Source organism: Bombina bombina, chromosome 12 (assembly GCF_027579735.1).
Source record: "Bombina bombina isolate aBomBom1 chromosome 12, aBomBom1.pri, whole genome shotgun sequence".
Lineage (NCBI taxonomy): Eukaryota > Metazoa > Chordata > Amphibia > Anura > Bombinatoridae > Bombina > Bombina bombina.
This window is the reverse complement of record NC_069510.1, coordinates 80,537,600-80,552,026: the sequence shown is the minus strand read 5'-3', so window position 1 is coordinate 80,552,026 and position 14,427 is coordinate 80,537,600. Positions and strand designations below refer to the sequence as shown.

The 14,427-nt window shown below is 40.9% G+C and overlaps 1 protein-coding gene across 1 annotated transcript in view; it reads left to right on the top strand.

Annotated features, from left to right (window-relative positions):
• The window catches only part of SYN1 (synapsin I), a 437,372-nt gene that overhangs the window by 302,995 nt on the left and 119,950 nt on the right, over positions 1 to 14,427 (top strand). Inside the window, exon 7 of the mRNA XM_053695581.1 lies at positions 1,351 to 1,493. Coding sequence (XP_053551556.1) covers positions 1,351 to 1,493 — 143 coding nt within the window. The remainder of the gene's footprint in view (positions 1 to 1,350; positions 1,494 to 14,427) is intronic.

The following is a 14,427-nucleotide window of genomic DNA, read 5'->3' as shown; positions in this document are numbered from 1 at the left end:
GGTGCCGGCGAATGCAAGTAAGTTGACAGGTTGATAAATAGGGGCCTAGGGGCTAATAACTTTATTTAGGTGTCGGCGATGTCGGGGGCAGCAGATTAGGGGTGTTTAGACTAGGGGTTTATGTTAAGGTTTAAACTTAACTTTTTTTCCCTATAGACATCAATGGGGTTGCGTTACGGAGAATTTTCATTCTGCACTTCGGGTGTTTTTCTAACACTCTCTCCCCATTGATATCTATGGGGGAAAGCGTGCACAAGCACGTCAAAGCAGCCCTTGGATTTTGTGTGGTATGAAGCTTAACGCCACCATATCGTACGCACAAGGAGGCTTTTCAGTAACTCATAATGGCAGCGATATGGAGGGTGAAATAACGCAACTTTTTGGCGTTTTATACCCTGTTTAGCGCAAAACTCGTAATCTAGGTGTGTGATTTTTAGAATTTTTTCAGAACCTCTTAAATAATAATTAATCATTATTATAATTTTTTACATTATTTTTATATTTAATATTTACATAATGCGCCTTAAGATAACTGTTTTCAAGTGCGCTAACTTGACATCTCTATACCCAATTCACAATTCGCATATCATACATTCCAATGTTCTTTACATAGAAATAAATGTAATATTTATATTTCTATATTTCTGTATATATCTGAATAATTTTTTAAATTTAAATTTAAATCGTTGCCTATATATCTATATGTATATATACAGGTATAGGTATATATACAGATGTATATAGAAATATATATTTAAATATAAACATTATACATATTTCAATGTTTGGGTTAGCTCAGTTTGGGCTAGCGCACACGTATGGGTGTTAGGTTTTTCAGTTTGCATGCCCATTGAAGTCTATGGGAAGAATACAGTAACAAGGTCACTCTTTCCTTGCGTCAGGTTTCACTCTTGCACACACTTTTAACTTTTAATGCAAGCACTACCCGACGTGCGCTAAAAGTTCTAGCAGAGTTAATGCTCAAACAGGAGCCCTAAATCTAGCCCTTTATTGGTTACAACTTTTAATTTGGACACTGCTGGGGACAACCACTCTAGACCAGCTTTTCTGCATAAAACAGCCCAAGAGAGCCACAGGATATATAGATCCAGAATACCTGGGAACAAGTTGGGACTGCTTGTATATTTTTAATCACATCCTCATGAACAATTCTATAGTACCAGTCAGTAAATTGCTGTTCTCTTTTATATCTACTTTTTCTTTTCTCTCTTCAACTTATTTCCACCCTATCTATTCTACCACAGCAACTGCATCCTTATTCTCTTTTTCCAGTTTTGTACTGACTCTCTTCATTTTCCACTTATACCATCTTGTTGTTTTTTTTTCCAGGTCAAAGTAGATAATCAGTACGATTTCCAGGACATCGCTAGCGTTGTCGCATTAACAAAGACCTATGCTACATCGGAGCCTTTTATAGATGCAAAATATGACGTCCGCATCCAAAAAATTGGAAATAACTACAAAGCCTATATGTGAGTAAAATCACTGTTGTAAACATTTCTCATAATTAGATGAAATATTATTTAAAAATAGCTCCTCAGAGTTTCAACTTATAGCTTCCCATATCTAATCTCCTATTAATTACAAAATACTCTTTTAAAAACAGTTACCAAGAACCATTGTGACTACATATTTTAGTGAGCTCTTTCCCAACAGATAAAATTTCTTCCAATGCGACTACTTTTCTTAGGAAGATGTATTTTGATACTTCAATTGGCAAAAGCAGATGGATTAAATAAAGCCACTTAGTAAAGGTCAACTGTAATATTAGATTTTTTGTGTGTGCTGAGTTTATAATTAAGTTGATATATCTTCATCTTTGTTTTTCACTTTTCTGAAATTACAATATAATGACAGGTGAGTTTCATGAGATATATGAGATTTAATTGGCATTCACTATTCAATTAGTGCTTGAAAGCACATTTTTATATCAGAGTTACAGTGTGGCAGAAATGCTCCAGAGTTTGTTTGCCAGTTTACAGTCCCTGACTGGGTCTTGTAGCTACCCAAAATATAGCTTTCAGGGTGGTTAAAGTTGTGTGTATGGTTAAAATTAGGTACTGAACTACCACTCGGTAAGTATGTTTACCGTATCTCCCTTAATTGTGGCTAATTTGTCCACTGGTCTAAGCAATTTCTGTCTATTTTCTAGCTGTTTCAGGCAATTTATTGCATTTTGAAGGAAACCTGGGTTATTTAAGTTACCTTTTGGTTGTTCTAGGGTCGGGGGAATTTTTTTTACACAAACACATTTTATAGGAAAGCAGACAAAATAATGACTATAATAAATAATGACTATATACCAGCCTGCTCCAAAATACCCAACGTCCCATCTCAAAGTGTGTCCTATTAAAGCTAAAATATTTATCTCCGAGTTAAATCTAAATGAAAAAGAATCATTATTGTGCTGCCCTAGGCACTGGGAATTCTAACGCCTATCCCTAAAAGTTGTAGCACTTGTTTGCCTCAATATTTCTCACAATCAGAGGCTGTTGATGCATGGAGGGGTCTTGTATCCAAGGATCATTATATAATAAAATAATACAATTAATAAATAAAACATTTGGAGAGCACAGGGCTGGGGGGACACAGGACAACCCCTCAAACTTTGCTACCACAGGCCTAGATGACCAAGGCCTATCAGTAACATTCAGTGGCTGCTCCTCTTCCTTTGTCTGATTCCCTTTCTCCCACAGTATTTACTCTCTGCTTTTCTCCTCTCATCTTCCCTTAGCCTCATTACTATCTGTATTGTCCCATCTTCTTCCTATCTACATCTCCCTTCCTGCTCACTCTTTGCATATCAAAGGTCTTGCGGACCTGATCCGACAGTGCGGATCAAGTCCGCCAGACCTCGCTGAATGTAGAGAGCAATATGCTCTCTGTATTCAGCATTGCACCAGCAGCTCTTGTGATCGCCAGCAGGGAGGTGTCAATCAACCCGATCATACTCGATCGGGTTACTTTTTGGCGATGTGTGTCGCCACCTAAGAGGACAGCTGTGAGAACTTGCAGTTGTAGGGGGGCGAAGCCTTTGATTAATAGACCCCTAATTCTCTCTTTTCTCCCTCCCTTTCTTTCCCTCACCCTTCCTTTGTCTTTTCAATCTCCCTCCCTTCCCTTCTTATTCTCTCTTTTCTCCCTCCTGTTGTTTCCCTCACCCTTCCTTTGTCTTTTCAATCTCCCTCCCTTCCCTTCTTATTCTCTCTTTTCTCCCTCCTGTTGTTTCCCTCACCCTTCCTTTGTCTTTTCATCCTCCATCTTTTTTCATGCTCCTCCAATCTTCTCTAAATCGACCCTTCCTCTCTCTTTCCCTTATCTCTCTCTTTCCACCTTCTTCTGTAGATTTTTCTATTCCCCCTCTCTTTTCCCTTTTCTTTTATCATTTCTCCTCAGTTTTCCCCCTCTCCATGATCTCTTTACCCTTCTTTATTGGACTCTTTCTCTATCCCATACCATTTTCTCTCACCCTCCCGTATTTGTCTAATTTTCTCTTTCTCTTTACAAATCTTTGTTTATCACTCTTCTCACTTTCCTACTATCGTTATTCCTCCCTTCCTCTTTATCATGACCATGCTGGTTTTTCTAGTTTAACAAAAACCATCTGCCTCTCCCTTCTCTCTGAGTCACCACTCAAGTAAGCAGAAGTAACACCTTGATTACCTCTTTATATATATATTAATCTGTCCTGTGTATCATCCTTTCCCTAAACTGAAGGCATCTGGGAAAATCCCTTTATGAACAAACAGTCATCACAGTCGTCTAATTAATTGTCTAGCTTTCAAATTCTAGCATCTGTTATTGCATATCAGTATATTCTATTTCATTAACGCTTACAATACTGTACAACTAAAATGAGCAAATTTCATGCAAATATTACCTCCGTTTCCCATTGTAAGTTTGGCATAAGAACATAATGAACCTTGACAAAAACCTTAAGGGCTAGATTGGAAGTGGAGCGCTAAATTATTGCGTGCCCGCAAATTTGCCGTTTACAGGCTTGCGATAATTAATCAGCCATTACAAGTGGCTAGTTGTTAACCAGATCTCTGGTTAATTTTATAAATCTGCTCCAAATGGCCTGATAGTGTATTTTATTAAAAATAAAAGATGGCAGCATCTTTATTTTGTAATAAAATTACAGCACTAGGCAGTATTTTGGGGGTAAATGTGGTGGAAGTGGGGTGTTAGAAAAAAAAACGGCACTGAAAAGTGCTTATACAATGCGGTCTATGGGAACTGTGTGTTACCAGTAAATATATATTTGTGTCTGTTTGAATATGTGTATATACACATATTAACTCATAAATATATATGTATATAATCATATACATATATGTTTAACCCCTTAGTGACCACAGCACATTTCAATTTTCTTACCGTTTGGGACCAGGCTATTTTTAAATTTCTGCTGTGTTTGTGTTTAGCTGTATTTTTTCTTGTACTCATTTACTGTACCCACACATATTATATACCGTTTTTCTCGCCAACAAATTGACTTTTTAAAGATACCATTATTTTCATCATATCTTATAATTTACTATAAAAAAATTATAAAATATGATTAAAAAAATGGAAAATAAAAAACATTTTCTAACTTTGACCCCCAAAATCTGTTACACATCTACAACCACCAAAAAACACCCATGCTAAATAGTTTCTAAATTTTGTCCTGAGGGCAATAAGTACAAGTAGCACTTTTCTATTTCCAAACTATTTTTTTCAAAATTAGCTATAGTTACATTGGAATAATGATATCTGTCAGGAATCCCTGAATAATTATTCACATGTATATATATTTTTTTTAGTAGACAACCCAAAGTATTGATCTGGGCCCATTTTGGTATTTTTCATGCCACCATTTCACCGCCAAATGCGATCAAATAAAAAAAATCATTAACTTTTTCACAAACTTTAGGTTTTAAATTATTTACAAACAGCTTGTGCAATTATGGCACAAATGGATGTAAATGCTTCTCTGGGATCCCCTTTGCTCAGAAATAGCAGATATTTATGACTTTGGCATTGCTTTTTGGTAATTAGAAGGCCGCTAAATGCCGCTGCGCACCACACTTGTATTATGCCCAGCAGTGAAGGGGTTAATTAGGTAGCTTGAAGTGAGTTTGTAGGGTTAATTTTAGCTTTAGTGTAGTGTAGTAGACAACCCAAAGTATTGAGCTAGGACCCTTTTGGTATATTTCATGCCACCATTTCACCGCCAATTGCGATCAAATAAAAACAATCGTTAACTTTTTCACAATTTTAGGTTTCTAACTGAAATTATTTACAAACAGTTAATGTAATCATGGCACACATGGTTGTAAATGCTTCTCTGAGATCCTCTTTGTTCAGAAATAGCAGAGATATATGGCTTTGGCATTACTTTTTGTTAATTAGAAGGCCGCTAAATGCCGCTGTGCACCACACTTGTATTATGCCCAGCAGTTAAGGGGTTAATTAGGTAGCTTGTAGGGTTAATTTTAGCTTTAGTGTAGAGATCAGCCTCCCACCTGACACACCCAACCCCCTGATCCCTCCCTGACCCCCCTCAAACAGCTCTCTTCCCTCCCTTACCTCACAATTGTCACCACCATCTTAAGTACCTGCAGAAAGTCTGCCAGTACTAAAATAAAATATATATATATATATATATATATATATATATATATATATATATATATATATATATATATATATAAAATATATATATATAATATATAATAGTTATTCTGCAGTGTTGGATCCCCCCTTAGCCCCCAACCTCTCTGATGCCCCCCCCAAACACCTCTTTAACCCTCCCCCTCTACCTATTTGCCGCCATCTTGGATACTGGCAGCTGTCTGCCAGTTCCCAGTTTGCTAAAATAAATTGAAGTTTTATTTATTTTTTTATTCCCCCCTCCCCCTCCTACATCCCTTTCCAAACATTTATTCCCCCCTCTCCCTCTATCCCTTACACTTTTTTGTAGTGTAGCAGTCCCAGTCCCACCCGCTTCCGCCCACCCGTGCGCGCTCCTGCCCACCCGCTACCGGCACAATCATCTGGCCTGACAGGAAGAGGAAGTGGATCAGCGATGGGCCGACCCACCCACCTCCCTGCTGAGGCTCCCACCCACGCACAATCGGTACCATCGCTGGCTGATGCAGAGACGGCCACAGAGTGGCTCTCTCTGCATCGGTGGGTAAAAAAATGGTATTGCAGGATGCCTCAATATCGAGGCATCACTGCAATACCCTGAAAGCATCTGGAAGCGATCACGATAGCTTCCAGCGTTTGAAACCCCAGAGGACTTGCCAGGCAGGTCTTTGGTCATTAACTGACACCCTTTGGAGGACGTGCCTGGCACATCCTTGGTCGTTAAGGAGTTAAAATTGCTGCCATCGCTGCGCTACTTACCCACTTCACTGCGCTGAAGTTCTGATGTCGTCTCTGGAGCCTATGGAAGCGTGCTCTCATGAGCGCAATGCTTCTTAGCAATTGAAACGCATTAGTGTGCACTGGTATTACAAAGTGGAGCGCAAATATCGCATTTATGAAAGAGATATTTAGCGCTCCACTTGTAATCTGGCTTTAAATTGGGTCATGTGATCAACAGATCTGGGCGGGGTTTTAAGTAAATACTTTTAACAGTCATAGTTCTTGATTCGGACAGAGCATACAGTTTAAAAAAGTTTTTACAACTTCTATTATAAAACGTGTTTCATTCTCATGATATTCTTTGTTAAAGAGAGATACCTAGGAAGGTAGTTGGCACATGTCTGGAGCACTACATGGCAGGAAAAGTGCTGCAGAAACATGCATGCCCCTGAGGTTACCTCCCTGCCTTTGAACAAAGAATACCTAGAGAATGAAGCAAATTAGATAATATACGTAAGCTGGAAAGTTTTATGCTCTATTTGAATCAAATTTGGGGGGTTTATGTCCCTTTGAATTAGAGAAACTGAACCAGCCGGTGAACCTGACTGCCATATCCTCATACGTGTCCTGAAGCAACCCCTTGCCTGAACTTCAGAACCTAAGCTCTGTGGGACAGGGGTTCCTCCTGAGCAGTCAGCTCCTAATGTTTACCTGCAGATGGGTGTTAAAGATGATGTTGCATATAATGAAAGTGTGTTATAGTTGATGTGTGATGACAGTTTTTTAATGACAGTGCCTAATATTATGAACAGGACAGGAAGCTTCCTCTGATCCAGACTAATAAGAAATGGCAGCAGATAAGTTAGAATGTTGGCTTTTGCTTGTCTTTAACATAGAGTAGACTTCTAACTTTTCTTTGTTGACTTGTAAGCTTTTTTTCATGACTAGTAAGCTATAGTGATATTTCTGATGCCCTGGTTATGAATGTGTTTTGCTGCTTATGTAGGTGACTTCTTTCTTGTGAATGTGTGTTCCTGCTGACGTGGTTTACAGCTCATAAGTACACCTGTTAAAGGGACAGTCTACTTGAAAATTGTTATTGTTTAAAAAGATAGATAATCCCTTTATTACCCATTCCCCAGTTTTGCATAACCAACACTGTTATATTAATACACTTTTTACCTCTGTGATTACCTTGTATCTAAGCCTCTTCTGACTGCCCCCTTATCTCAGATCTTTTGATAGACTTGTACTTTAGCTGATCAGTGCTGGCTCTTAAATAACTCCACGTGAGTGAGGACAATGTTATCTTATAATACGCATGAACTATCAATGTCTAGCTGTGAAAAACTGTCAAAATGCCTTGGGATAAGAGGCGGTTCAATGGCTTAGAAATCAGTTTATAAGCCTACCTAGGTTTAGCTTTCAACAAGAATACCAAAAGTACAAAGCAAATTTGATAATAAAAGTAAATTGGAAAGTTATTTAAATTGCATGCCCTATCTGAATCAGGGACAGTCAACACCCGACACAACTTTGCTGTGGTGGCTTTAAAGCAGTTAGGAACTTGTGGGGTGGGCCTCACTGAGTTTTTCTAACAGATTGCTGCCCAATGTAAAATGCCAGAGAAGGTTTACTCTGTCCATTTTTTAATCCTAGGTCTCTGTGAGAAGTGGCTTCCTCTCATACCATGGGGACTGTCCTCCTGCCGGACAGTCATGAATGCAGGTAAGTGCCATTTCTCCTGTTAAGTGTAGTCAGTCCACGGGTCATCCATTACTTATGGGATTATAACTCCTCCCTAACAGGAAGTGCAAGAGGATCACCCAAGCAGAGCTGCTATATAGCTCCTCCCCTCTACGTCATATCCAGTCATTCTCTTGCACCTAACTAAAGATAGGACGTGTGAGAGGACTGTGGTGTGTTAAACTTAGTTTTTATTTCTTCAATCAAAAGTTTGTTATTTTAAACGGCACCGGAGTGTGTTGTTTGTTCTCAGGCAGCATTAGAAGAAGAATCTGCCTGAGTTTGTCTATGATCTTAGCGGTCGTAACTAAGATCCACTTGCTGTTCTCGGCCATTCTGAGGAGTGAGGTAACTTCAGAACAGGGGATAGCATGCAGGGCCCACCTGCAAGGAGGTATGTGCAGTAAATTATTTTCTAAGGAATGGAATTGACTGAGAAAATACTGCTAATACCGATGTAATGTAAGTGCAGCCTTAAATGCAGTAGTAGCGACTGGTATCAGGCTGATATGTATGTATGTATACTCTGAGGTATTTCTGGGGAATGGAATTTCACTAAGAAAATACTGTCAATATTAAAGTAATATTTGAGCCTGCACTGCAGTGAAAGCGACTAGCAGCAGGCTTATTAATAACACTTCATAATTTTCAATTTTTAAAACGTTTACTGGCATGTTAATCGTTTTTTCTGAGGTACTTGGTGATAAAACTTTATGGGCATGATTTTTACCACATGGCTGTCGTTTTTTTCTGAATAAAAACAGTTTACTGAGCTTCCCCACTGTTGTAATATGAGTGGGAGGGGCCTATTTTAGCGCTTTATTGCGCAGTAAAAAATTTAGTCACAGTCTTCCTATTTCTTCCTCCATGATCCGGGACGTCTCTACAGGGCCCAGGGGTCTCCAAAACTAGTTTTGAGGGAGGTAATCAGTCACAGCAGACCTGTGACAGTGTGTTTGACTGTGATAAAAACGTTTATTATTTCAACTGTTATCCGTTTTGGGTATTAAGGGGTTAATCATCCTTTTGCTGGTGGGTGCAATCCTCTGCTAACTTTATACATTTTCTGTTAAAATTTGGTTGTTTTAACATATTTGGTTCATTGTTAATTCAACTGTGTCACATTTTTATGTTTCTTAAAGGCGCAGTAGCGTTTTTTATATAGCTTGTAAATTTATTTAAAAGTTTTTTCCAAGCTTGCTAGTGTTATTGCTAGTCTGTTTAAACATGTCTGACACAGATGAATCTGTTTGTTCACTATGTTTAAAGGCCAATGTGGAGCCCAATAGAAATTTGTGCACTCAATGTATAGATGTTACTTTGAATAAAAGTCAAACTTTATATGTTAAAAAAATATCACCAGACAACGAGGGGGAAGTTATGCCGACTAACTCTCCTCACGTGTCAGTACCTTCGCCTCCCGCTCAGGAGGTGCGTGATATTGTGGCGCCAAGTACATCAGGGCGGCCCATACAAATCACTTTGCAAGACATGGCTAATGTTATGACTGAAGTACTATCTAAATTGCCAGAATTAAGAGGTAAACGCGATCACTCTGGGGTAAGAACAGAGTGCGCTGATAATAATAGAGCCATGTCTGATACTGCGTCACAATTTGCAGAACATGAGGACTCAGAGCTTCATTCTGTGGGTGACGGATCTGATCCAAGTAAACTGGATTCAGAGATTTCAAATTTTAAATTTAAGCTTGAGAACCTCCGTGTATTACTAGGGGAGGTATTAGCGGCTCTGAATGATTGTAACACGGTTGCAATTCCAGAGAAAGTATGTAGGCTGGATAAATATTTTGCGGTACCGGCGTGTACTGACGTTTTTCCTATACCTAAAAGGCTTACAGAAATTGTTAACAAGGAGTGGGATAGACCCGGTGTGCCCTTTTCACCCCCTCCTATATTTAGAAAAATGTTTCCAATAGACGCCACCACACGGGACCTATGGCAGACGGTCCCTAAGGTGGAAGGAGCAGTTTCTACTCTGGCTAAGCGCACCACTATCCCGGTGGAGGATAGCTGTGCTTTTTCAGATCCAATGGATAAAAAGTTAGAGGGTTACCTTAAGAAAATGTTTGTTCAGCAAGGTTTTATATTACAACCCCTTGCATGCATCGCGCCTGTCACTGCTGCGGCGGCATTCTGGTTTGAGTCTCTGGAAGAGACCCTTAGCACAGCTCCATTGGATGAGATTATGAACAAGCTTAAAGCCCTTAAGCTAGCTAATTCATTTATTTCTGATGCCGTAGTACACTTAACCAAACTTACGGCTAAGAACTCCGTAGAGCGCTGTAGCTTAAATCCTGGTCAGCTGATGTGACTTCTAAATCTAAATTGCTTAATATTCCTTTCAAAGGGCAGACATTATTCGGGCCCGGCTTGAAAGAAATTATCACTGACATTACTGGAGGTAAGGGCCATGCCCTGCCTCAAGACAGGGCCAAACCAAAGGCTAAACAGTCTAATTTTCGTGCCTTTCGTAACTTCAAGGCAGGAGCAGCATCAACTTCCTCCGCTCCAAGACAGGAAGGAACTGTTGCTCGCTACAGACAGGGCTGGAAACCTAACCAGTCCTGGAACAAGGGCAAGCAGGCCAGAAAACCTGCTGCTGCCCCTAAGACAGCATGAAGTGAGGGCCCCCGATCCGGAAACGGATCTAGTGGGGGGCAGACTTTCTCTCTTCGCCCAGGCTTGGGCAAGAGATGTCCAGGATCCCTGGGCGTTGGAGATCATATCTCAGGGATATCTTCTGGACTTCAAAGCTTCTCCTCCACAAGGGAGATTTCATCTTTCAAGGTTATCAGCAAACCAGATAAAGAAAGAGGCGTTTCTACGCTGTGTACAAGACCTCTTACTAATGGGAGTGATCCACCCAGTTCCGCGGTCGGAACACGGGCAAGGATTCTATTCAAATCTGTTTGTGGTTCCCAAAAAAGAGGGAACCTTCAGACCAATCTTTGACTTAAAGATCCTAAACAAATTCCTAAGAGTTCCATCGTTCAAAATGGAAACTATTCGAACCATCTTACCCATGATCCAAGAGGGTCAGTACATGACCACAGTGGATTTAAAGGATGCCTACCTTCACATACCGATTCACAAGGATCATTACCGGTATCTAAGATTTGCCTTCCTAAACAGGCATTACCAGTTTGTAGCTCTTCCCTTCGGGTTAGCTACGGCTCCAAGAATCTTTACAAAGGTTCTGGGCTCTCTTCTGGCAGTACTAAGACCGCGAGGCATAGCGGTAGCTCCGTACCTAGACGACATTCTGATACAAGCGTCAAGTTTCCAAACTGCCAAGTCTCATACAGAGTTAGTTCTGGCATTTCTAAGGTCGCATGGGTGGAAGGTGAACGTAGAAAAGAGTTCTCTATTGCCACTCACAAGAGTTCCCTTTCTAGGGACTCTTATAGATTCTGTAAAAATGAAAATTTACCTGACGGAGGACAGGTTATCAAAACTTCTAAATGCTTGCCGTGTCCTTCATTCCATTCAACACCCGTCAGTGGCTCAGTGCATGGAGGTAATCGGCTTAATGGTAGCGGCAATGGACATAGTACCATTTGCGCGCCTGCATCTCAGACCGCTGCAATTGTGCATGCTAAGTCAGTGGAATGGGGATTACTCAGATTTGTCCCCTCTGCTAAATCTGGATCAAGAGACCAGAGATTCTCTTCTATGGTGGCTTTCTCGGCCACATCTGTCCAAGGGGATGCCCTTCCGCAGGCCAGATTGGACGATTGTAACAACAGACGCCAGCCTTCTAGGTTGGGGCGCAGTCTGGAATTCCCTGAAGGCTCAGGGATCATGGACTCAGGAGGAGAGACTCCTTCCAATAAACATTCTGGAATTAAGAGCAATTTTCAATGCTCTTCTGGCTTGGCCTCAGTTAGCAACTCTGAGGTTCATCAGGTTTCAGTCTGACAACATCACGACTGTGGCTTACATCAACCATCAAGGAGGAACAAGGAGTTTCCTAGCGATGATGGAAGTCTCAAAGATAATTCGCTGGGCAGAGTCTCACTCTTGCCACCTGTCAGCGATCCACATCCCAGGCGTGGAGAACTGGGAGGCGGATTTTCTAAGTCGCCAGACCTTTCATCCGGGGGAGTGGGAACTTCATCCGGAGGTGTTTGCCCAACTGCTTCATCATTGGGGCAAACCAGATCTGGATCTCATGGCGTCTCGCCAGAACGCTAAGCTTCCTTGTTACGGATCCAGGTCCAGGGACCCGGGAGCGGTGCTGATAGATGCTCTGACAGCACCTTGGGTCTTCAACATGGCTTATGTGTTTCCACCTTTCCCGATGCTTCCTCGATTGATTGCCAGGATCAAACAGGAGAGAGCATCGGTGATTCTAATAGCGCCTGCGTGGCCACGCAGGACCTGGTATGCAGATCTAGTGGACATGTTGTCCTGTCCACCATGGTCTCTGCCTCTGAGACAGGACCTTCTGATTCAGGGTCCTTTCAAACATCCAAATCTAATTTCTCTGAGGCTGACTGCATGGAGATTGAACGCTTGATTCTATCAAAGCGTGGATTCTCTGGGTCAGTGATTGATACCTTAATACAGGCTAGGAAACCTGTTACCAGGAAAATTTACCATAAAATATGGCATAAATACTTATATTGGTGCGAATCCAAGAGTTACTCATGGAGTAAGGTTAGGATTCCTAGGATATTGTCTTTTCTACAAGAAGGTTTAGAAAAGGGTTTATCTGCTAGTTCGTTAAAGGGACAGATTTCAGCTCTGTCTATCCTTTTACACAAACGTCTGGCAGAAGTTCCAGACGTTCAGGCTTTTTGTCAGGCTTTGGCTAGGATTAAGCCTGTGTTTAAGACTGTTGCTCCGCCGTGGAGCTTAAACTTAGTTCTTAACGTTCTGCAAGGTGTTCCGTTTGAACCCCTTCATTCCATCGATATCAAGCTGTTATCTTGGAAAGTTCTGTTTTTAATGGCTATTTCCTCGGCTCGAAGAGTCTCTGAGTTATCGGCCTTACATTGTGTTTCTCCTTATCTGATTTTTCATTCAGACAAGGTAGTTCTGCGTACTAAACCTGGGTTCTTACCTAAGGTAGTCACTAACAAGAATATCAATCAAGAGATTGTTGTTCCATCATTGTGCCCTAACCCTTCTTCAAAGAAGGAACGACTTTTGCACAATCTGGACGTCGTCCGTGCCCTGAAATTTTATTTGCAGGCAACTAAAGATTTTCGTCAAACTTCTTCCCTGTTTGTCGTTTATTCTGGACAGAGGAGAGGTCAAAAAGCTTCGGCTACCTCTCTCTCTTTTTGGCTTCGTAGCATAATACGTTTAGCCTTTGAGACTGCTGGACAGCAGCCTCCTGAAAGGATTACAGCTCATTCTACTAGAGCTGTGGCTTCCACTTGGGCCTTTAAGAATGAGGCCTCTGTTGAACAGATTTGCAAGGCTGCAACTTGGTCTTCACTTCACACTTTTTCAAAATTTTACAAATTTGACACTTTTGCTTCTTCAGAGGCTGTTTTTGGGAGAAAGGTTCTACAGGCAGTGGTTCCTTCCGTGTAAAGATCCTGCCTGTCCCTCCCGTCATCCGTGTACTTTTAGCTTTGGTATTGGTATCCCATAAGTAATGGATGACCCGTGGACTGACTACACTTAACAGGAGAAAATATAATTTATGCTTACCTGATAAATTCATTTCTCCTGTAGTGTAGTCAGTCCACGGCCCGCCCTGTTTTTTACGGCAGGTCTAAATTTTAATTAAACTCCAGTCACCACTGCACCCTATAGTTTCTCCTTTCTCGTATGGTTTCGGTCGAATGACTGGATATGATGTAGAGGGGAGGAGCTATATAGCAGCTCTGCTTGGGTGATCCTCTTGCACTTCCTGTTAGGGAGGAGTTATAATCCCATAAGTAATGGATGACCCGTGGACTGACTACACTACAGGAGAAATGAATTTATCAGGTAAGCATAAATTATATTTTTATTTTATAAAACGCTTATGGCACTTTCACATACCACTGCACTCTTAAGGGTTAATCCCGGGGAACAGGGTTGTTTTAATGGCAGGGGCAGGGTACTGCTGGGCGTTTGTGTAGGAAATAGGAGGAGTATTTATTTTCCTGTATTGGTGGCTCAGAGTGCACTGCTTACTTATGCAGTTCTTCCTTGCAGAAACTGCAGAATGAACTGCTTATTTGTGCAGTTGTTTTTTGCAGAGACCGTTAGTTTAGTAGCGAGTTACTTACGGCTGGTTTAGTTTCCTTGCCATCTACTCCTGGCTTGACGCCATTAAGGTGAA